General features: G+C 39.9%; 1 protein-coding gene across 3 annotated transcripts in view; it reads right to left on the bottom strand.

Moving 5' to 3' along the window:
• Positions 1-372: 372 nt before the first annotated feature.
• The window catches only part of Dll (homeotic protein distal-less), a 97201-nt gene continuing 72124 nt past the window's right edge, over positions 373-25449 (bottom strand). For 2 of the 3 annotated variants that reach the window (XM_029309929.2, XM_029309932.2), the window contains exons 3-5: positions 8648-8819; positions 6644-6956; positions 373-5020 (exon numbers count right to left, since the gene is read on the bottom strand). In XM_029309929.2, the coding sequence (XP_029165762.1) occupies positions 5002-5020; positions 6644-6956; positions 8648-8819 (504 nt within the window). In that variant the 3' untranslated portion in view covers positions 373-5001. The remainder of the gene's footprint in view (positions 5021-6643; positions 6957-8647; positions 8820-25449) is intronic. The other variant, XM_029309930.2, reaches the window with a different exon arrangement.

Consider the following 25449-nt stretch of genomic DNA (forward strand, 5'->3'; position numbering starts at 1 on the left):
GAATCATTGAGATCCGATGGTGTCCGTTCGTTGTAACTACACGAAAATGTAGTAATTCCAGAAAGATATATGCGATTATCAGTTCGCTCCGGAATGCGTCATCGCAAAAAGTGCGTATCTAACACAGCAATTTTCTTCCTCTTTAAACCACGAAACTAACTTAAAACTGTAGAAAAAAAAAATTATTTCTCGTTTAACCGATAATCGTGCATTTTTTGCGCATTTTGTTGAGTTAATGATTTCTTATCGATTAATTGTCGTGCAATATTGAGTGAAATTCTGCTGCCTTTGCTAAAAATACAAAATGTTATAAAGTATAAAAAGGATAGTGTAGGCCAGGAAAATATAAACGAAAAATACCACGACGCAGTGTTTTAAATTGAATTAATTAGTTATTCATATTTTATACACAATAGTAATCATAATTAAGGTGTTTTAGTCCTCGTAATATTCTATATTCGTACAAGGGTACTCGGTAAAATCGATAAATTGGGATCTGTCGTGTTATATCCTATATGTATATAGACGATTTTTCTAGGCCTCTCTTGTTTCCTCTGTTTCTCTCTCGTATTTTCTCGTCTCTTTACACTCTTATCACAATATCGTATTTTACACAGATTCACTTACGGCTTACATGCTAGAGGGCCCCGGTGCAATATTTACAAATTCGTTCGGGGTTCGATCTGTCATTCGGCCTCGCCGAGTACGAGATCGATCCTCCGATGGTTTGCCCCGGGACTAGTAACGCTAGTAAATTCTATGGACTCTTTTTTTTTTATACTGTTTACCATTCTCTCTCTCTTTCTCGCTCGCTCTCGCTCTCTTTTCTTTTTTCTAAGGAGAGAATCGTGTCAAGTTCGCGTTTCATAATTTTCGCGCGCTGATCATAATCCGCGTATATTCGATAAAAGCGTGGAAAAAGTGAATCGCAATTATACGTTTGCTCGTCGAAGCTGAAATTAATGTCAGTACTTCCTGGAGACAGTGAAATCTTTCACAAACGAAATTTTCATCTTCATAAAGAGATGCTGTAGCTCCTTTGTATATTATTTTCTTCCTCGAAATTTGGAAAAAGTTGGAAAAATTCAAATTTACATAAAATACTCAATTTTTCTAATAAAGTTCCAGCTTTCCAGGAAAAACGATCAGAAACGTATGCCTTATCACTTGGACCACGCTCACAATTTTTTTTTACGCATTTCCAGCTTTACACGCAATTTAGGAACTGAGGGGAGCTTCTTCGTCTTATATAAATTATATACGCATACACCTTTCTCTTATTGCACCGAATCAGAACGCAAGAACCCATCCGAGGAGGCCATCTCGTGCGCCTCCTAGTTCTTCCTCGCAGCGCGGCTTGCGGTTAAATCTAACGGCACTTATTATTATATACGGGAGAGAGAATCGCCGCGAATCTTCTTCGTTCGTCATCGTCGCCGTCCTCGTCGTGGCCAAGGTGCATCCTTTGCTGTGCGCCGACGACGAAGACGACGACGACGACGATGCGGTACGTCACGGTGTAGGAATTTCAGAGTCGCCCCGGTGCAGCGACATCGATCCCCGGAACGTATATAGCCTAGCTCGCCTTCCTCTTTTTTTTTTCCTCGTACGTAAAAATCGCGTAGCATTCAACAGCAAGCGCGGTCGACGACGAGCGGAAGGGCATAAAACTAGTTTTGTACTGTTCTCTTTGTGCTTACCGTGGGGTATAAACCCGGCAGCCTAAGTCCGCCTCAAGTTTCCGCGCCGCGTCGACTTGCGCGGCGTCGATTCTTTAGGGAAATTTATATATTTATTATATATGTATATATATGTAATATATACTCTTTCGACTCTATCGATGCGCGGCTTCGGTTCGGGTGTTCGCGAAAAAAATACACTCAATACAATTATTCGTATACCTGGATTTGTTGTCCAGTCTGGGAAATCGGTGCAGTTTTGGATCCCGTAATTAATTCGATTAATCAAAAATCTTGGGAAATTTCAGAGTTTCGATTTTTCAATTTTAATGCAAATTTTCAAGGTCTTGGAAATATTTTTCTTAAGAGTTGTGCGAGACACCGGCGCGTTTCAGCGACACATCGCGACATGTGCCGAACGGTACCGTCAATCAGAGCGAAGGAAAAGGCAAGAATCAGGAAGGAAAGGGACCGTATGGGACCATGCGTTCTCATGAGAGACGACCATTGTTGCACCGACGAGACAGTGGATCTAGGTCAGGCGGTGGGGCCCGTCGACCCTCCCAGTTTCCCGCGGTCGCAAGCCACAGCCGTCGTCGTTTTTGCGGTTTGGCGTCGCCTCTTGGAAAGCTAGATATTGCAAGATGGCAAGGGTGACCCAATATGGCTGACAGCGGAGGAGAAACAGCGCAAAACAGTCCGCCGCATTGTTCACCCGCGACCGACTTCACCGGCTTTTACAGGCCACCTATTCTTAAGGGATGCCTAGTTTCTAATTCGAGCGCGGATCATTTGATGGAAGAAAAAAGAGAGGCAGTAAATCGTTTTTTTTTTTTTAATTTCCTTCAGCTCTCTTCATTTAAAACTGTCCTAATCAAAATTATAAATAAATAAATATTTTTGCAATTTTTAAAATTGGAATTCTTAATCACTGATTCGTCCAAATTTGAAAGACTGTTGACAGACTCTTGAAAATTCAACGTCTTTTTTCTAATTTCCCAAAGTTCTTAATAAACTCGAACATCGGCTCGCTAACCGAGATTACGATTTTTTGTTCAACTTGCCTCCTCGAGCCTGTCGTTCCTCCGTCCTTTCGCGCTTCTTTCCTCTTCGGAGGAGGCCGGTTGCCTCATCCGGGAAGAAGGGACCGGTGATTATAGCGAGCCACCGTGATTGCCGAGATCGTTTGACTCACGAAAATGTCATTAGGATTTCATTACTTCCAACTGCCTTGAGGAACGACTGCTCAACGAGTTTATGCAACGTTGTCTCTCTTTTTTCCTCTCCGTTTCTCTCCTTCCCTCCAACCTCCCTCCGACGTTTATCTTCTCGAAGAGATTCCGCCAATCTTGCCTCGTTCCTCTCTACCTTTCTTACCGCGCGAAATGCGGCACGAAGTAGGTCGGTTGCGCTCTCGGTTTGTTGGGCAACTGTCACAAAGGATCAATCCGCCTAACGTCATCGGCAATTGACATTTACGATGAGATAGAAATTGGTTCTTAGAGATGCACGATCGTGCCAGATTCAGAAAAGTGACGAAAATCTCGTGTTCGATCGAGCCGATTATCCTGTTACTCGCCAGGATTTGTTCTGGAAATAAACATAATTTTTTGCCGGAGGCAAAAGCACCGGACCTCAAAACCTTGATTCGCGTCCGGTATTTTTTTCATCGTGGATGTCATATTATTGCCACTGTGACATTAACGCATCTCGGTGACGTATCGGAATGGTATTCGTTAAGTGTGAGAAAAGTTGAACGAGTTTAAATACTTTATCATATCCGACTAAGTTTAAGAAAGTAATTTTTAATAATACTAATAAGTCATTTATCTGCCAACACCGGTGTGTGACCCTCTCCCCTTCTCTTATATCAGAGGAATCTAATTTAACATTAGATCGATTATCAAATTCTTGATTAACACATTTTTTTTACGCATTTGTTTAGAGAATAATTATTGTATGTTTTGAGAATGACAATGTAGATCAGAAACCTTGAACTCAATATAAAAATTATTCAGCAACGGAGAAAATGATATTAATTAAATTGGAAAATATTTAATTTTGACAATTGAACGTAAACGAAAATATAATCTTTCTACAGATTACAGATTTGAGACTTTCTGATATACATACAAATACAATCAATTAACATCTAACTGTGACGATTCGATGAGGTTTTGGTAATTGCAGCGGTAACGTCGATTCAATACGTTTTCATAGAAAATAATCGTAATCGCGCGATTCTTGTTTAATTATCAACAATTAATCGTATAGCGATTAAAATCGATACACAATTTTACGCAAATTGACAAATGGACGATTGGACAACATTTTCACAATGGAAACAATTACTCGGAGGCAATCTTTCGCTTATATAATTAACCGTAGTAATCAAATTAGATCCGATGCACGCAATTGCGACGGTCGAACACGAACAGACATATATAGAAAAGCCATTTTATTTCCCAGGAAAGAGATTCCTCGCGATTCTTTTTTTTATATTTTTTTGCGACAACGATTACTTGTCAAACACGAAAAGCGTTACATTCGTGATAATCCACTCAATCATACGATCATATACGCGAAGCGTTACAAGTACCCTCCAACTCGTAAATCGAACATCAAGAACCACCAACGAAAAACGACGTCGTCGTTTCTTCATTCCGAATTCGCGTCACGAATCACGGTCAATTTTCGGTCAATTTTACGTCGTATATAAAACCACTGTCATTCGACATTATATATTATCACCAATTTAAAATGATATTTACTTCACCATATGACGGCACATCGCTCTCTTCTTCATCCAACCAACGTCGGGATTCCAAGCCGGGGAAAAACAGTTTTCTTCGCACCGAAACAATACGTCACTTGTCAGTCAAAAGTCACTCGATGCACACCGTGAACCGTTCATGACTTGCTCGTGACGCTCGATAATAGTCCACCAGTTGGCTGGAGATTCGGTCCTCTTCGTGTAGCTTTGAGAAACATATTTTGACAGCGCGATCTAAGATCGGCATCTTCGCGGTTGCACATTATTCATCTCACATTATTATTATTATTATTAATATTTCGCTAGAGGGCGTGTATGTGTGTGTGTATGTGTATGTCACTGTTCGTACTGTAAGTTCTCACTTTGACGGACGGCCCGCACGGATACCGGCGTGCGGGTTTTTCTTCTTGTTAGACAATTAGAAACAATATTAACATTCAATTTTCCTCGCGAGAGAGGCGCTACACATATTCACACTTTGGGGCGAGACCGCTGGAATACGTCCACGAAGAGGTGGTTCACCTGAACTCAGTTCGAGGGACGTCTTCGTTAAACCGCTGGCCATACCCTGCAAAACGCACAGATGATCGTTCCGTTAGGGACGATTGACGCATCGCGAGAGATATTTCAAATGAAATGTCAAAAGATTAAATCTAGCTTCTTTTTTCATCAAACCAATTTATCACGCATAAATAAAAATTTTGCTATAGATGTTACAATAATTAATTAATTAATTTCAAATCGTCAGATGTATTAGAGTATTTTATATTTTTCGATATAAATATGCAGGTACATATTTCTCTCTCTCTTTTCCTTTCTCTCTGCTGTAAAAATATATTTTTTTACGTTTGTACTATATCACACATACACGCTTCACGCAGTTATTATATTATTAAAAAGATACGCGGTAACTTTGAAGCTTCCGGAATCACAGCGCGATGAATATTACGGCAAGGCAAAGTAAAAGGTAAATTTGTCGTGTCATGTTGGTTCTCGGTGAATAGAAGAAACGTCTAGCATGTCCCAAGAGGGACGTGTGACTGGCAGTACCAGTTTGCATTGAGGCGCGCTGATTGACGCGTCGCACTTTAATTTCAAATTGAAAATGTCTATTATCGAAAAAAAACACTATTCAACTATTGCTCGCGTAAAAATCACCGATATACCGAGTTGTAGCAACTATAGAAAGATAAAGCTATCATCATATACGGACATTTAGGAAATGCTATTTGCTCATTCATCTTACAAATTCAATAGGTTTATCCCGCAGAGCTATCCAATATTCATCCACCTCAAGTAACTATCTTTATCTTTTAAAAGATATCATTATAAAGACCAATGTTGGACTTATCAGACCAACATATTTCTCAAATCACGTTTACCTTCATATCTTTAAAGAGAGAACTACTATTTTAGAAATGCACTAGTCTGGTCAACTTCTACAAATGCAACTATTTTTATCTTCTAAAAGATATTATAAATACCAAAATATCTTATCGAACCAACATTCACGTTTACCTTCATATCTTCAAAGAAGAAACTATTTTAAAATCAAGATGTTTATTAATTATATTTTAGAAATGTACTAGTCTGGTCATCTTCCAAAGACCTCAATGCATCGAAGATCGAGATCAATCGGATTGGAATTTGAAAAAATGATTATCATTATAAAGACCAAAGTGTCTTATCAGACCAATATTTTTCTCAATTACATTTACCTTCATATCTTCAAAGGGAACTGCTATTTTAAAAATGTGCTATAGTCTAGTCAGCTTCCAAAGACCTCAATGCATCGAAAATCGAGATATACCGGATTGGGATTTGAAAAACTGGTTATCATTATAAAGACCAAAGTGTCTTATCAGACCAATATTTTTCTCAATCACATTTACTTTCATATCTTCAAAGGGAACTACTATTTTAGAAATGTGCTATAGTCTAGTCAGCTTCCAAAGACCTCAATGCATCGAAGATCGAGATATACCGGGTTGGGATTTGAAAAACTAGTTATCATTATAAAGACCAAAGTGTCTTATCAGACCAATATTTTTCTCAATCACATTTACCTTCACATCTTCAAAGAGAGAGCTACTATTTTAGAAATGTACTAGTTTGAACAGCTTCCCAAGGCCTCAATGCATTGAAGATCGAGGTCGATTGGATTGGGATTTTAAAAAATGGCAACACTTACGTGAGTAATCCGGGATTAGGGTCCGCCTGGTACCAGGAGTACTGCGGCATGTAGCCCGCGTGATGCGGCGGCGGTGGCGGTGGCGGTGGATGATGCCCGGGCGTGTGCGGGTGATGATGGGTGTGAGGCGGCGCGTGCGGATGCGGATGGTGCTTCATCTCGCCCGGCCAGGAGGGCGCCGGCGGGCTCTCGTTGTGCTGAGGCGACATCTCGCTTCCGGGGCTCGAGCTGCCGGGGGTGTGACCACCACCCCCGCCGCCCATGCCGCCCAAGTAACCCGTCGTGGGGCTGCCCGACACGGAACTTCCGCCTCCTGCAATACGAAGGCAAAACCGGGAACCCCCGTTTCAGGAACCGCTTGAGCTTGCAGTCGCGCACGTCTTCAATGGGACTTCAATCGTGTTGTAAATTGTATTAATGGCGCGCGATGGAGCTTTCCGCGGTATTCATCTGCGCTAATGCATCTCTGGCGGTTGCTACGAGACGAGGGAAAGAGTTTTCTCTCTACAGGACGGGGTTGCGCGATTAGTTTCCATTTCGCGGGCTAGTCAAGTTTTAGTCTATTCCGAGAACGTGAGGTGCATAGTTCATCCCTAACTCTGTGTATACGTCACGCTTTCGTGACATTCCGCCGTTTAGAAATGTTCTGATTTTATCCTTTTCCCGAAACTTTGTGTTACCTTGACGCTATTCTTAAGCACAAAACGGTCGGAGCTTTGTACTCATTAGTGTAAGTATAATGAGGTGCATTATAAAGTACATGCATTCGCCTGTATTTAAATTTTTGCGACGGTTGTTTTGAAAAAAAAAATTAGCGGAGACTAATTTTCTATAATAACCTGATGAAAACATCCTAATAAAAAATATATCAATCAATTGCGACAGACTATTAACAATAAATTTAAAAATATAGAGATGTGATACATAAAGAGTTTTTAATGTATGTGTGCGCGCGTAAAAAAAAGGTAGAATTTATATCGTTGACCCAAATCACTGTGCGAGGCATAATGACGCGCATCGGGAAGTGCATAGCAAATTTCGCTAGGCCGAGTGGTACTTCTATAGCGAGAGAGAAATTTCTCAAGATGGGGTTAATTACGGCGGCTGAATCTCTTTCGCGGCGCGCATTTCCGAATAAATCACTCACGAGAGGCAGATTTTAGATTACCGTTAGCCGCAGAAAGAGAGCAGTGATGAGGCAACCACATCATCGTCGTCGTCGGGGACAACCGGGTGGTAACAAAGATAAACGCCGCGACGCTAAACGCAGACTGAGGCACCCGCGAAAATTGCGTCGGATTATTAGTATTGTAATTATACGGAGAGAGGAGATTGCGACGGTGATGGAGTAGCCTCAAGTCAACCGTGTAATCATCGCGCACGTTCACGCTGGTGACATTCAATTAACATCCGTGAACGGTCGCCCGATTAAAGATGCGCGAGCGAAAATAGATCGATCGATTTCGAAACGTCAATTAAACACGCGATTAAAGGAGGCCCTTTTTTTCGTCTCGCGTAATTTTTTTTTCAATTTTATTTTGAGCTATTCGGGGCTTGAAAATTCAATGCAACACTAGTGGTGGTCGCGTGAACTATCAAAAATGGCCGTCGCGAATATACATCTAACATTATCTTATTATTATTTGAAAAACTAATAATGTTCCAGTGATCACATGAGATTCTGATGTCAAGACACTTATTTCTAGACATGAGGAATATAAATCTATTCTTTCTTGACTTTTCCTAGTTACACCGCACATAATAATCATGCCGGAATTTTACAACATTCTGGCCTTTGGTCATATTTCTTGATGAACGCGTAGCTTTTGTATAATCACAGAGTGTGTCTAGCCGCAATGACATTTTTTTCATTAAAACATTAATTTTTACACTTAAAACCGTTGTTGTACATTCGCGACGGCCATATTTGTTTTGCTTCAGGAGCGCGGTGGACATTTTTTTCCCTAATCTCGGGGTGTGTTTCATTGATGTAGAACGACTTACCACCTTGCATGAGACTTCCGGGCTGACCGGGTTGAGGGGATGGTCCTCCGGGTAAGGCGGTTCCACCCGCTAGAAGACTGCCATGTTGACCTCCGCCGCCACCTCCGCCTTGCTGCGCTGCCTTCATCATCTTCTTGTACTTACTCCTTCTGTTTTGGAACCAGATTTTCACCTGCAAAAAAAATAATAAGATATATTAAATAGCTGGTCGCGAGAAATAAAACTAAAATTCAGAAATTATCCAACACAAGGATTATCTCAACAATAATGAAAATAATTTTCGTCACTTTGTCTGAAGATATTAGTGACGAAGAATGTGCGAGAAAGATAAAAAGAGGAAGAGAAAATAATATTGTGTTTGAATGGAATAAATTGTAATATAAATCAACTTATTACTATTATGTTGAATACTTATTAATATATATTTGCATTCAGTATTTCAAGATTTTATTATCAAGATATTTTCTTAAGGCTGTTATTGTCTATGCATATTATTTGCATAATAAAATCATAATTAATTAATAAAAAATCCAAACTTGCTTTAAAGAGATTTAAATATCTATAAATATTCATAAATACAGAGGATTAAATAAACCATAAGCGCGTAGCAAAATTTATTTTTAATCACCACAATTTTAACAAAATATTTATATAATCATCGTAAAAACTCGTCGTCGCATAAATATAATTATTAATAAACATTACGCAGATCCTAAACCATCGGTTAACATCGGTTCATTAAATTTTTATGGAATAGAATCACGAGCGATTTCGTCAGGATACATCGTCCGATTATCGATTCGACCGCGTTGCATGGAAATGCACTCTGCAACTGCGCGATGATGCGCAGGTATGCCTGAATCTAATCCGATGCTTCGCATCATTGCTCCGTATCGCCGAGTTGGATTTAAAAAAAAAATGAAAAAAAATAAAGAACGCTCGTCGTTTCGTAATCGCCGCGTTTTTTCTGCTTCCTCCGTGCGATGCATAGAACCGCAGCAAAAGCAACTTCGTCGTCGTCCTGATATACCGGTGCGCACGCGCGACCACTAGGATTGCACATACGTTGTAGATATATATATATATATTTTTTTTTGTCTCAGCATCCGCACACATGCGCCGCGTGTGCACGTGACGTGCTAGAGCTCAATCTTACGTAACCTTGCCTAGTCGCCGCGGAACTTCTAACGTGTGTGTACGTCTCGCAAGGAATACACAGTATTATTCGCGTTTTGCACATCAAGTCCGAAGTCTCCGTACATATACACATGTTTGGAAACTCATTGTTTCCAAGACTCCTTTCTACCTGGCCTTGTCCCAATGGCACGACATCTTTTTTCTATTCCGTAAAAATGGCTGTATATTTCATCTCATTCCGTCTCTAAAATTAGCAATATTATATTTGCATAATATAATGTAAATCTTTAGATTGATCAGTTTTTACGAAAATAAAGTTTCTCATAAAAAAAAAATAATAATAATAACAGGAGGTCAATTATATTATTTTTAGAAGCTTTCCATATGCGCCTTTTTTCTACTTCTGGTATATTCATGACTGTGTAATTCTCCCACACACGACGTAATAGAGGTATTGGGTTGGATGCCGGATGACTCGGACGAAAACAGAGACATATACCTTTTTATTAATAGTACGCCAGACTTAATGACTTTTTAACGAGTCTATCCGCTACAAAACCATTCAGCTCGATCAAACTCGATATTCCAGCGTCGATCAAACGTTACGATCGCAAAATGAATATTTTTCTTCTTCTCACTTTTTTTTACGGCAATATTAGCGGTTGTTTATTAATCGTTAAATTAAATTAAATAGAAAAATTAGAAAATAAATGACAAAGCAAATCTTTACAAAAATTCTTGCGCCAGAAAAGTAAGCAAGTACACGTAGTTCTTCTTTTATTGTTTACATCATTAGAGAATGGCATTTATTCAATCAATCTTTTGAACGTATTGATGGAAAATAACGATTTTCTTGATAAATCGCGAAAGAACGATATGAAAAGACGTTGCCTTTTTTTGCAATTAGATGAGTCTCTTTTAATGAACTCGTATGATGTTGCATTACTCCCGATGCACCTCCGCCTTCTTTCCTACCTTCTTAGCATCTCGCTTTTGACTGGACGCAAATTGAGTTAGTTAATTAAAGTACTGTCCAGCTTTTGATTGACGTTCAAGGTGTAAAAAGTTGACGACATGAATATATACGTACCGCTTTTAGAGTCTATTGCGCAATAGAGGAATCACGGGTTGGCGAGGAGGTAGAATCCTTCTCTGAATTAAACAATGCTTCCAATTTACGATTATTATTCTTACTCGACGAGAGCGTCAAATAAAATAGGAAACGACAAACTTGGTCGTTTTAATAAATTATTACAGACTCGAAAAACGAATAAGAGGCTTCTTTCTCTAATACAGGTTAACTCTTCGAACAGGGAGATTTGCAGGTATCGTGCGAATAAGAAATAAGAGAGATATTCGCAACGTGTAATCACGCATAACGCTCCCGCTGATCGCACTTGCGTCATATTCTCTCTCTTTCTCTGATGCAGATTTCACTTTCCGCTCATTTTCCTAATATGCAGAACGACGATGATGTGCCCAGGGCGGATCGAAAAGCCGAGACTAATCGGTAGGTACGGCACGGCGCTCCTGCATTATACATAAGAGCGAGGAGAACTAGAAGTAAACTATGGGCTCTCTCCAGTTTTGCGGAACGCGCGTCGTCACACTCTACCTCGTGGCCTCTTCATCATTAAAATCACGGCACGAGCTACCGAAAGAAACATCGAGATGTATAGGGTGTCTCGACTTTAATTTCAACGACAGAGATCGTTTGACAGATTAATTTCGCATCAAAAAATTCTCTCTCTCTCTCTCTCTCTACATCTAGAACAAAAAAAAATTGTGTTTTTAACGAAATCGGTAGGATCGCGCTTTGTTTCTATATGTACTTTAATCGTGGGAAAGCATTTATTATTTTATCCAACCAATAAAAAGAAAAGGGTGCGCACAAAATTCTGCATCTACACAAAGAAAATTTTCTTAGAAATTATCCTGAAAATCATGGTAATCATGGACAATATGGTATTGGAAGAATTTTATAAGAATTTCTCTGATTAATACACACTTATCACAATAAAAAATATTAATATGGACAAAATGGTACTAGAAGAATTTTATAAGAATTTCTCTGATTAATATTTACCACACAATAAAAATAGTAATATCTATCACAATAAAATATAAAATTCATCGAAGATATTTTATATTTTATTGTGGTAGATATTACTATTTTTATTGTGGTAAATATTAATCAGAGAAATTCTTATAAAATTCTTCTAATACCATTTTGTCCATGATTTTCAGGATAAATTCTAAGAGAAAACTCTCTCTGTGTTCATATGAGAATGTCCGAGCTTCCCTGTAGATGCTTACATATCATCGCGAAAAATATGCCGCGGCGGCAACATCGACGTGGACTTCCTCTCCGGCCTCAAGCGTGCGGCCGGCGTGCCGGCGCAGATAAATCTCTTTCTAATTGCTCGCTGAAAAACCCGGCCGCGCGGTTGCGCCGGTCGAGATGGCGCCCGACAAAGGCCAGCAGCGCTAAAACCCGGTCTCGGCTCTCGACTGGTGCTTTATATTTCGCTCGACTGGCCGGCCGGATCGCGGTTTGTTTATTGATATTTACAGCCGGCGTTGACAGGACACGACGCGCATCGACGGCAAGGGATGCGCCTTCCTTCGCGAGGAGGATAATATAGGAGGGGTTGCTCTTTTTTCGAGCTGCCGGCGGCTTCTCTCGCTCTCCTCGGCATCTGGGCATCCGGGACGTAGGTGCGCGTTAGTGTCGGCCCAAAGCTTTAATTACATAATATCTTTTTTCCAGGTGTCGTCGAAATATATGTCAGATTGCTCGTATATATGCCTCTCTCTCTCTTCCTCCTTTTACTGTCACTTTATTCGAAGAAAAAATTATACAATGATTGTACTTTATGCGCACAGTGTAGCTAGAAGTGTAGAAGATGTATTGATATATCTGTCGCCTTTTCATTAATTATTTTTTTCTTATTTTTTTTTACGTTCATTGGAGAATGTTGTGACAATATACTTTTTAGTTCTTAACTCTCTGCCAGCAATCTGAGTCTTTTAAGGCACAAGCAAATTTCCATTTTTTCAAATTGCTATTAAAATTTCGCTGTATCAATAATTGCCTTTAAAATTAAAAATTTATTGATTATTATAATAGAGATATTAACAAATAATCCAGAATTTTTTTGGATTTTTAAAAAAATCTAAAACATAAAAATGACATGAATTTAAACAAAATTGCTGACGGAGGATTAATATTTAATATTATATTAATTTTTGTAAAATATACATATTATACTTGATATGATAAGTCTGATACTTAATATATTATACTTGATATGCTAAGTCTGTAGAATTTTACTTCATTCTGGTCTATAGAGAAAGCGACATTGAAACGTGCATGTGAAAAAACGTAAGATTTCATGGTGCGAAATGTGTTCAGAATAATAATGATTGTTCTCGCAAAACGGTATGACGACAGGCTCAGTCTTCAGTGATTTATTACCTCTTGCATTCATTATTATTAACGTTCTTTCTCTCGAATCGTTCCCATAATTTGCTCGAATGAAATTTAAGATCGCATATATCGATGAAATTTTGTCCCAGAGATATAACATTCCTATGAAATCTCAGAAAAAGCCTTAGAAGATCCAAATTGCAGATGGAGTGTTGATATCATTTTTTAATTCTCCTATTCTCAATTTTTAAATATTAAAAAAACGACACTCTCTATTATTTTTATGTTTTAGATCTTCAAAAAAATTCTAGATTATTTGTCAATATTTTTATTACAATATTCAATTTACAGCAAAATATTATATATATCTAATTGTTTATACAAAGCAAAATGGAAAAAACCTTTAGAAGATCCAGATTGCTGACGAAAAGTTGATATAATCTTTTAATTCTCCCAATTTTTAAATATAAAATTTATACGAAAGATTCATCGAGTTTTCATACAATCTACATATAAAAAAAGACTGACACACGGGTGCCGTAGAAATAAATCAAATGAAATTCTCACTCTCTATTATTTTTATGTTTTAGATCTTCAAAAAAATTCTAGATTATTTGTCAATATTTTTATTACAATATTCAATTTACAGCAAAATATTATATATATCTAATTGTTTATACAAAGCAAAATGGAAAAAACCTTTAGAAGATCCAGATTGCTGACGAAAAGTTGATATAATCTTTAAATTCTCCTATTCCCAATTTTTAAATATAAAATTTATACGAAAGATTCACCGAGTTTTCATACAATCTACATATGAAAAAAGACTGACACACGGGTGCCGTAGAAATAAATCAAATTACACTCCCCAAGAGAAAGAGAGAGAGAGTGAGTTATAGAGCCGTCTGCTGGGCGGCCGCGAGGTAGTAATCAAAATCGCTTTTGCAACAAGCGGAATCCGCAAGGACTGCGGACTCTCGTGTCGCGCCTGAGTTAAAAAGAAGCGTAACCGAGGGAAGAAGAAGAAGAAGACGACGACGACGACAAGGGATATACGAATGCTGGGGCCCCGACGCCGCCGACGGGCACCCGGCCACGGTGGCAAGCTGTCGTTATCTCCTGTCCGGGGACTTAGACGCGCGTGTTACGTGGGACTCCGCTCCTCCTGGCGATCCGTCGGGCAAAAATTGCGCGAAGCCGGCCAGCCGGTGGTCGTCTCCTCCTCGCCTCTCCCAGGCCTCTGGCCTCGTGTGCGAGCAACGAAAAAAAAAAAAAAAGAAGCGAGGACGCGGTTGCTGCTGATGTTGCCGCGACCAGCAACGGGCTTCCGACGTCGCCTTGGGCGAGGAACTCGGTAACAGTCCGCGCTGTCGATATCGCTGATGCATACTCAATGAGCGACGGATCGTCGCCCGAGGAGTAGAGGACAGGAGGAGACGGGATCGCGATCGAGGAACAGGTAGGATTTTTAGACGAAAAAATGCAACGCGCGGATCGATGGAAGGCGATGCTGTTTAATATGTATGACTCTCTGGCGCGGCGTCTAGGAGTAATATTATCTCTTCTCTATCTGTGTAAATGGAAACGCGTTCTCCCACCGCAATTCGATCCGCGTCGGGACTGCATCCTTGGATCGCGATGCAGCTCGATGATTTGGAGTCGCTATATACGTTTAATACGAGGGGCGAGAGGAACTGCGGAAGGAGATGAGTCGTTAGAAGTTGCGACCTTCTTTTTGGATGGCTGAAACTGGCGGATGTGACGTCAGACTTCGGGTCGTTACCGAGAAATATTTCGAAGATTCATCGACAAAGGCGATAGCAATCGCGCGCGTGTTAATAAAATATTAATAATTCGAGAAATTCTTTCAAAAAAAGTATGTCTCTAACCTCCCATTTGTTGTTTCTTGTTTTGTAGGTTTTGCGTGAATCGGTTTCTAATCGATAGTGTTTGCTCCGCCAATATTTGCGTCGAGATGACGTAGGTACACGTGGACTGAATTTACTTGTAGCAAATGTGACGTGCGATTAGCAAAAATTGTAATTTTCGACTTAATAAATTATTTTTTGCATAATTTTGTAATAAATTATTTTTGCATAATTTTGTTCAAGAATTATTATCATGTATAATGTTTTTTCAATAACTATAACTTATGTCAATTATATATCATTGCGTAATGATAATATCCCTGTATTTATAAAATCGGTGAAATGAAATAAACGAAAATAAATCGTTTTGTCATAATTCTATCACAACACGTTAAAATTTAATTTAGGCAAGTTATGTCAACAAGTGTCACCCAGTTGTAATTACATTACGCGATGATATATCATCTCCATCGTTGACCTTATCGTAACTCATCCTTCGTCTGATCGAAGCGGTGACTAGCCAATTAAATGCAATTACGTCAACCGCGATGATGATGTGCGCGATTAATGATACAATACTCAGTGAAATAGTTCAACAGTAATATAACATTTATAGCATACCTTCATAATTAATTTACGAGATAATAATTAATCGTTATCTGCCTTCGAAAATTACTCGATCGATGTTGGTATTTAATTTATCGCGCGAACCGATAAAAAATTTCTTCTCTAATCACATTCCGGAAATTTTTATCGAATCAGAATCCAACGAAAGAGAGAGAGAGAAAATTCGAAAATTGCGAATATATATCAAACGTCAGAATCGAATGTCATTATAGCGAATTACGTCGACTTCTCACGTAAATTTACACGAAATTGAAAGTTATATTGTAGATCGAGTTATTCCCGCGATGGGGTCGATTCCCCTTCATGCAGCGGGACCCCCGTCGGCGCGTTCTGAATGATCCAATCTGTCCGCACAATAAATAATCACGCGTATATCTCAGCTTCGGCCTACCTGCGGCCGTAACAAACTAATCCGTCATTAGTTCTCGATGCCGGTGCATTTTGCCCGAGGATTTTCAACGTGTGCGATAAAGAAGAGAGTACAAACACGCAGTGATATCACCCTCGTTTGTACTCCTTCATGCTTTCCACGGTCTAAGTAAATAGATCAATGAGCACGCTGATCTGATAGCGCCAAATTAGTTAGCGCACTTGTTCGCACGAACAGGGGGAAGAAAAGGAGATATAATGCCCTCTAAGTATCAAAGTACATTCGTTCCATTTCACTTTGACGATAGAATAGGTCTATCCCTTTCAGCTGAACTAGCTGCATCAGTTTATCTCTTTTAGGCCCGATTGCACCAACATTATTTTAGTTTTAAGTAAGACTTAGATATGTATCCATCTTTACCTTTCTTTCTAAATAAATAAACACAAACATATATTTAAGTTTTGCTTAAAGTCAAAATGACGTTACGGGCCGTATTCTATGTAGAGTAAAAGTGCAGCTAGAAAAGGGATTTATTTTTTATCGTTGCATTAGTAAACTAGTGCAGACTGTTGCAGTAAGTTAGAGTGAAACACAATATATTTGTCGCACTCTAATTTATTGCACTAGTTCATCAATGCAGCAATAAAGAACAGATCTCTTTTCAGCTGAACTAGCTGCACTAGTTCAGAGTCTCTTTATCTCTTCCCTTCAACGTGGAATAATAGAGACAAACTCTAAAGTAGCACAGGCAGTTCAGCTGACCTGAACAGACTTAATATCCAATATTACATACTTTTTCCAACTGTTTACGTGCATTCCATCATAACCCTCTATTCCCAAAATCACACACATATATACGCAGCTGGACAACATATGTTGCATATTTCGAGAAGAACAGTCAGTCGCACACACGGCGAACGTATCATAAGCACCTACATTTCTAGCCATCGGCTGAACGAAGAGAGAGAGAGAGAGAGAGAGAGAGAGAGAGAGAGAGAGAGAGAGGGAGGTCAGGGAGAATAATAACAGCCGTGTAAATGCGTCACTAGGGCCCCGTACGTTCGCATAATGCTATAATGCCTTTTTTTTTCATTTCGCTCGCCCGCTCACTCCCACAATGCAACGTCGGCCTCTCCGCCTCCTCCCTCGCCCCTCCCCTCCCTCCACCCTCGTCCTCGTCTGTGTCGGGGCCCCTCGCTGCTTCGGCGGTTCCCACTTCCTGCCTGGCATCGGTGATGCGCAGTGCCACCTTAACAACGAAATTCCCCAGCGTTGCAGCGCCGGGTCCTCTTCGCTTTTGTTTCATTCACGGTTGTTCCTTTTATATGTATGACCGCGAACATAGCGGGGAGAAAGTACCTACGCGTCGGAATCCGGCGATAATACAAAAGGAATTACAGATGTTATCGGCCACGCACTGGCGGCCTGATTCGCATGTGTTTCATGGAATTCGCGTTTACGTTTCAAACTTATATCCCAAGTTCCTAATCCCAAGGACGATCTTGATCCGTTCTCAATCGTTCACTGATGATCACACAATGCCTGTCAAGTGCATCAGTTATAAGTGGTACACAACTTATTGGTGGGAGAGAAAGGGATTTGCATCTTTCGATATTCATAATATAATGAAAAAATGATCAACTAAGTTGCCTCTAATGTTTTCCCTGCTTCAGTGTCCTGCTATTTTTTCCAAGACTTATCACGTTTTGGATCAGTCTTGAAATCCGGTGAAGTCTTAATTGGAAGCGCCATTATCGATTAGAATGGTAACAACTTATGGGTGGGAGAGAAAGGGATTTACATTTTTTGATATTCAAAATATAATATCTACTATTTTCCCTGCTTCAGTGTCCTGCTATTTTGTTCAGGACTTGTCACGCGTTGGACCAGCCTTCGAAATCCGGTGAAGTCTTAATTGGAAGCGCGATTATCGCGATATCGTCATTATTAGGTACATGCTTTGCAGACACGAGGCTCGACAGAGGTGATGAGGCAGACGAAAAGTGGTTGAAATCGAAACATCGCGATTTCGTAGTGGGCTCACGTGCCGGGAACAACGGGTGACACCGTGACAAGAACGGAATACAACACCCGTTTCACTGTTTCTTTGTACCACGTCGCCGTTTGTTATTTTGTACATATTCATAACAGCGTTACATCATCGGCGTGTGTGTATCGCGATGCATTCTTTCTCTCTCTTCATCGATTCTATTTTTTTCTCTCTATCTCTCTCGGTATTTTTTTCTGCTTTCCGTTTCCACGTCCGCGGATACCAATCGGTGATTGTCATCCATCAACGTCCGTCGGTGATGCGTTTCGCGGATTTATCATGTCTTGAGGAATGACCACGCAGAAATGGTGTTATCGTAATTAAAGTACGATTAATGCGAGAGTGCAATAAGTCGCTGATTTCTTGCGGCAAAATGAATGTTTTTAAGAAGGTTCAACTCTGTGTTAATTATTAGTTTCTCTTACTTCTGCACCACACACAGGAAGAAGCGTGACATTGAAAAATATTATCAATACAATTGCATTCATCGAAAAATAATACAAACGAGTGAATATCTGAGTTCTCTCAAGATTGTACTCAAACGACTTCAATTAACGTTTCGTACTTTATAATTTTTTTTTCTCTCTAACAAAGAACCATTATACCTCTTTACAGAATTATGCAAGATATGCAATTAATTTTTTAAAATCAGTTAATCTCTCTCTTTCTCTCTTTCTTTACTGAAAACATGTTGCAAGAAAGCGTAAGTAACTCAATTAATTTTTCATAATTAGTAATGTTTCTTCTCTTAAGAGGAGGCATAAATTTTTCCGACTTCCTGCGCAGGCAACCAATAACTTCTCATTATCAATTATACGTTCCTCAGTCAACTAGCGACTGGATCCCTGATCAAATCGGAGAGGTCTTTCACACCGCGAGCTATGCAATGCAGGCAACTCCAAGTCTCTTGATGAAGAAGTCTCGGTTATTCCCTTCAAACAGACGACGACGTAACGCATTTACGCAGGATCAGCAGCCGCAACCTGTGGTCCTGCGTTACGTGAGAAATCTTGGGGCGCACCGTTATTGTATATATCGCGCCGGCTGTCGTTCGCAAGACACAAAGACCCTATTCATCCGCATGCAATTGCATATGTAGGAACCGATCTTGACTTCTCCGCCATATTGCGCATCGCATCGGCTCTCTGCTGATGAATGCATCCTTCTCGCTCGCTCAACCTTGTTACCGCGTAACATCGTAGCGGAAAAGAATTTGCGGCAACCAGAGGCGAAACGTGTATCTACCTGGATTCTTCATATAAAATCGGAAGAGGCAGAACTTGCACGCGTTAATGTCGCGAAACTATCGATAGAATCGTGATCTCGATTGTTCATTCGCGGTGGGGAAAAGATTATCAATCTTCCTATCGTATCAAGATTGATAGCGCGATAGTATTTTTACGACACGAGCTATTAGCTTTATACGGTTATTAAAATTAATTAGCATCCGTTTATTTCTCGCGCAAATTGCGATACAACGATTTACGGACGGTCTTCTTCAACTGAATTGATTATGAAATCGCGCTCAAAGCTGGAAAATCTTGAATCTTATTTTATCGAGAGAGTATCTGTTCAAGAATAATAAAAAGTTCAGAGTAAAAAAATGCACGTATTATTATGTACATAATTCTCTATCAGCAATTACTTTTTTGTACTACATCATCAGCAAACTTTATGTCTTTTTAGTTCACTCCGTGTTATGTTTATATTCTAGACTTTCAAAAAAATTAAAAAAAAATTGATTTATTTGTTAATATCATTACAATGTTTATACAAAGCAAAATTTGAACAGCAATTATGGAAAAATGGAAACTTGCTTGTGTCTAAAAGATCTAGATTGCTGATGGAGGGTTAAAGATATTCGTATCTCGAAAAATAATAAAATTGAAAATGACATTTGTCATTACGCTCTCTATTAGTGGCTTTTGTTAAAATTATATTAAGTTCTTGCTCCGTTATTTTTATTTTCTACTTTGAAAAAATCCCCAAAAAATTCTGGATTGTTTGTTAATATCTCTATTACAATATCCAATTAAGGTTAAAGACAAATATTTAATCCAATTGTTTATACAAAGCGAAATTTGAATAGCAATTTGGAAAAAAATGGAAATTCACTTAAAAGATCCAGATTGCTGATGAAGTGAAAATCATAAAAAATTTTATAGAGAAACGTGTGTTTATTTCGATCGTAATTGGAATTTAAACAACGGTATCAATCGAAAACATTGCTGCGCACGGTCCGCTGGAATTTCATCGGAGATGGCCTCGATGCATCAAACCGATCGCATCTCTCTTTGCGCATTCGGGAAAGCGCTCGCGGATGGATCCAGCACTTCGCAATTTTCACGGCGAGCATGACGGAGAGGCCCATTCCCATGTCCGTGTTCTCGCGAGTTTCCACGAGCCGGAATAAGTCCTCGTTTGTAGGTGGGTACCTTCGTCACGGTTCGCGATTCGCAGCATGGTTTACCGGACAATCGCTGGTGGACGCGCTCGAGGACGATGAGCGGAGACAGGAGACAGAAGAGAGAGAGAAAGAATAAATCAGGAGGGGAGGAAAATGGAAGGAGGAAAACAACAGCGAAAAGACAACGGGAGAAAGGAAAAGAAAGAGAGGGAAAAAAGAGAGAAGCCAGCTACCTTCTTCTTCTTCTTCTTCTAAGCGGAGGAAGAAGAGAACGAGGGACCACCGTGTATATATATATATATATATATATATATATATATATATATATATATATATATATTGTATATATATGTATAGGGACGCGAGAGAGACGAGGAGAATGTCGTGCTGTGCTCATCGAGGTGTAGATCCTCGTCCCCTGGGTCGTTCCTACGCCGTGGTCAGCGTCCCACTAAACCACGGTCACGTTTACGTTGTCGCTTCAACCGCATCTAAAACCGTTGTCGTATGTGGCAACGTTAATCTTACTCGATCTTACGCGATCGTCGGGATTTGTGCCGTTCTTCCGGCGAGCGACCGGTTGGATCCCACCGTTATGCGATATAAATTGCATCGATGGGATATTACATGATTTAATAGATGATCGATGGATGTGTATCGATCGCGATAAAAATGTATAAAAAAATATTTGTACATTTGCAATCTGCAAATCATTGATCTAATACAGGATACCTACGCAAATCTCTACTCGAATCTTGTAGAAAAAATTCCCTGAGAGTTCCTCGATCTTCTGGAGATATTTTTGTTTAAAATTTCAGGTAAAATGAGATGCTGTTAAATCAAATATGTTTCTTTACTGTATTCGCTTATGCTTTGCAAATTATAAAGAGTACTATTTTTCTAATATTTTATATTGATTTATTAATTATAAAATTAATTTGGACAATAATAAAGTGCAATTTTTTATGAAACTGACATAAGATCTTGATACTAAAAATAGATTGTCAATAAAAAAAATTATATTAAATTTTAATAAAAATTTAAATATTGCAAAGATATGAAAATTAATCAAATATGGACTATTTTTTTAATTCTCTGAATCTAAATCAAATTTCATAAGAATTTTCTGATTTTTCAGAACAGCATTCCCTAAAAATATCAGGTTTTCAGGTTTTTCCGGGAATATACACCCTATCTAAAAATGTAATAAGGTCGAGATCTTCCTTCTTGCGCCAGGAACCCAAAAAACGGTAAAATTTATTCGACGAGATATTACGAATTCCGTAACTTCTCCTTCTCTCTCTCTCGTATTTGCATGACAACTGCGCCATTATGCCGAAAATTCCTCCCGATCCCTTTCACGCTCGCGTTTCACAGCGAAACTTGGCACACTCTCTGCTCCTCCTCTTCTTCTTCTTCTTTCTCTTCTTCCATTTAAAGCAACAATGAAGCGACTTTCGACGGCCGAGGCCGAGACAGACAATGCGAGTCGATCTCGATATCTCTCTCTTTCTCGAAACGCAACAACTAGAGTGGCTCGTCCTTTGCGCGATAAATACCTACGGTATTCCCCTGAACACACGTAGTCCTCGTCCCGCGATAAAATCGCGTTTGCGAGAGTCTCGCTTCGGCGAGCGCCTCGCGCTTCGAATCGCACCTGGCACCTGGAGAGTCTTAGCAGGTTGCCGAGCGGCTGCCAGAACCGATCGGTACCGCAAAATATTGCGGAAGAATTAATATACACCGCTACGCGCATAAATCATAAGAGCGAAGGAAATAACTAAATAATGGGACTCGAACTCTGGCAAAATCGAGAAAATCGAGAGAAAAAATTGACACCCTTAGCACCCCGAAATCTCGACCGCTCGTCGTATCATCATCGTCATGCCCTGTTCCTATCTGCTTCTCGCATCTGATCTCTCTCTCTCTTTCTCTATAACGGTCCCGACATATACATAACGCGTCCACCACTTCCACATCTTTGTCGCTAATGCGATCGCTCGACTTACCGGGCTTACTCGTATTTTCGCGATCGCGATCGCGCCGCGGAAGAGGAAACGCAAGCGTTCCGCCGAGCGAGTCGATATCTCAATCTCGCCTCTCTTTTTCGTACTCGAGAGAGCAGGTCGTCCTTTATAAATACGCGGTTAGAGCCGTCGATTTCCGTAAAGGTCAAGAAGCTGCACTTTCTGCCGATCGCCTAAATGGTGCTTCTACGAAAGCAAACGCAACGACGCGATGCGTCGTTGATGCATCGCATCGGACGGGTTGCGCTCAAGGCGAGTCCTTTACATCTTAATCCCTGCACGTGCGGCTAGAGAAGCGCGGCCTACCGCGAGAGGAGAAGAGCTTAGTGCGAAGAACGAACAGGTGTGAGACGCGCCGCAAGGAAACGGCGGAACTAATGTTACCGCGAAACGTTTAGTGCGCGCATATGTATTCGCGCCTATTCATTATCGCGTACCGGTCGTCTAAAAATAGCGCTTTTTATATAGGCATATTATATACAGCTTTTAGGAAATTTAAAAAATTTTTTTAATCGTACTTTCTCTCTTTCTCGCCTATATAAATAGCGTCTTTTTTCTTATGCTTAATTTAAAAATATTTTTCAGCTAAAAAGAAAAGAAAGAAAAAGTAGAATAATTTAAAAATATTTTTAATTTTCTAAAAATTGAGAGATATATCTTTCAGAAAATTTAAAATATTTTAAAATTATACTCTCTCTCGTCAAAATAAAAAATATAAATCCATATATATATATATAATTAAGAACCTCAAGAATCCAATATCGAAGACAATAATTATCTCTCCAAAGCGAGAATTCTTAATCAACGAACTTTGCACCTGCGATTGTCGGAAAAGATCCAACGCGAAATTATACCACCGCAACCGGATGTGGGATTGTTAAAGTATATTAAATCATGTATATTAAGATATTAGTTCTGTGTGTAAAAATTCCGCAAGCGGATGTGACGCATGTTCGAAGCATCGTATTAAATCACGCTGTGAAAAAGGGAGAAAAAAATATAGAAAAGATTCTGGTATTTCGAACCGGAAGAGATGGCGACTCGGTATATTGACAGGCGAAGATTTATCCGCAACAAAGTAGTGAATCGCGGAAATCGAGCTCCGCTTCTAAACACGCATATACATACCGGCGACGTATGCAAATGCAGGCAAAAAGTGCAACACCGGCAGCGGTGAGATCGACGCGCGTGTTTACGACAGCATATACGAGTATATACGTTATAAGAAAATGGGCGGAAACTCGAGCGAGTGACATCGCTAGAGCCGCACCGGCATGATGGGGCCGCAGGATGATGAAGTAGATTCCCTGCTTCGTACGGAGCGAGGATGTGCGTTATATCACGCGCTCGGTATATGCCGCACGCATCGACGCGCCTGCACGCGCACCGTAAACGTGTGACGCATCGGGAGATAAAGTCCTTATCTCGCCGACACGCCGTATATACAGAGAACTCGCGTGGGATCCGCGACTCCCCATCCCGCGCCGGGGAAATCCCGGCGATCATTATTAGCATACGCCGCTAATAAAATGGCTACGATATTTCCATTCGATCGCGAGGATCATGGTATACTAACCCGGTTTGCGCGTAGTCTTGCTTCGATCGATGGAAACTGCCTGGGAGGCCGGAAGTTGCCGGTTTGTGTGTGTGTGTGTGTGTGTGTGTGTGTTATTGTGTTGTGCGGCGAGGAAATTTACATTTTACACAGACACATATTTCGCGGATAAAATTCAGCACTAATCTTATGTAAAATTATCTTATGTGATATTTGGATTGGTTGATCTTTTCATATGTAACTTGTGATCTGCTGAATAAAAGATGTAGTAACCTAAAGACAAATAATAGACCAGCTGATTTTACCAAGATTCAATTTCATTTAGGTTCGAAAACCTCGCACTAATCCTATATAAAATTTCTGATATGTTGTAACTGATAATCTGTTGAACACAAAATGTAACAGATAATCAAAGCTAAATAATAGATAGATACTGATTGAGAAACTTCAGCCAGTTGACTGACATAACATATGAAAGACCAACAGATTTAATCGAAATCCACTTCAACAAGATTAATGTGGGGTACTTTATTGTTTCTGAAAGTCGCTGAAAAAAAAACACATCACGTTTGCGCGCGAAATATAATTAAAGCATCTAATGGAGAGAGCTGAATAGGTAGAGTGTGCCTGATTGTGAGTACCCAGGACAAGTGCATAGATTGTGCTAAAGCGCGAAATTAAGTTGCGAGTTCGGTTCAAGATGATGCGACACGACGCCATGCCGTAAAGCTATAAAATGATGATGAAGCAAAAATTCGTATATGCGACGTGTTGCGGTTTCAGCGTGGAAGATCTTACGGTTAGATGATGAAACGGTACATTGTGTCGGACGCGTATGTACCGCTGCATTTTCCAAGGTACATAACCGCCTGGATACGCTTGCGTTCGACACAGCTTTCAGCGAGTGTTCTTTCTTGCAAACCTGTCCCGTATTTTTGGTCTTAACGCTTTGACAGACGTGCAGGTAAAAAAAAAAAAGAAGAAGAAGGAAAAAACGCGTCACATCATAAGCGCGCTTCCGCATTCGCGTGTAGTCGACTGATTCTTCTTTCAAATTAAAGGATATGAAAAAGGATATGTCGTTCTTATTTTTTTTTACATGATTGTGTGCCAAATTCCTGGTTTCCAAATCGACTAACGATTTGTCCCCAACCTTCTATCCTAACAATAAGATAGAAATTTTATCTGCGGTGTCACGCATACCTAGGACAAGACCCGCGTTTTTCCACAAATTCCCATCAACCAGGCGCATCCACATGCGTGTGTATACATATATGTATGTACATGTCACAATCACGAGGAGCAGGACTCGTGAGCCACAGCCGCATTAT

Source organism: Nylanderia fulva, unplaced genomic scaffold (genome assembly GCF_048542155.1).
Source record: "Nylanderia fulva isolate GAGA-0341 unplaced genomic scaffold, ASM4854215v1 Scaffold12, whole genome shotgun sequence".
NCBI lineage: Eukaryota > Metazoa > Arthropoda > Insecta > Hymenoptera > Formicidae > Nylanderia > Nylanderia fulva.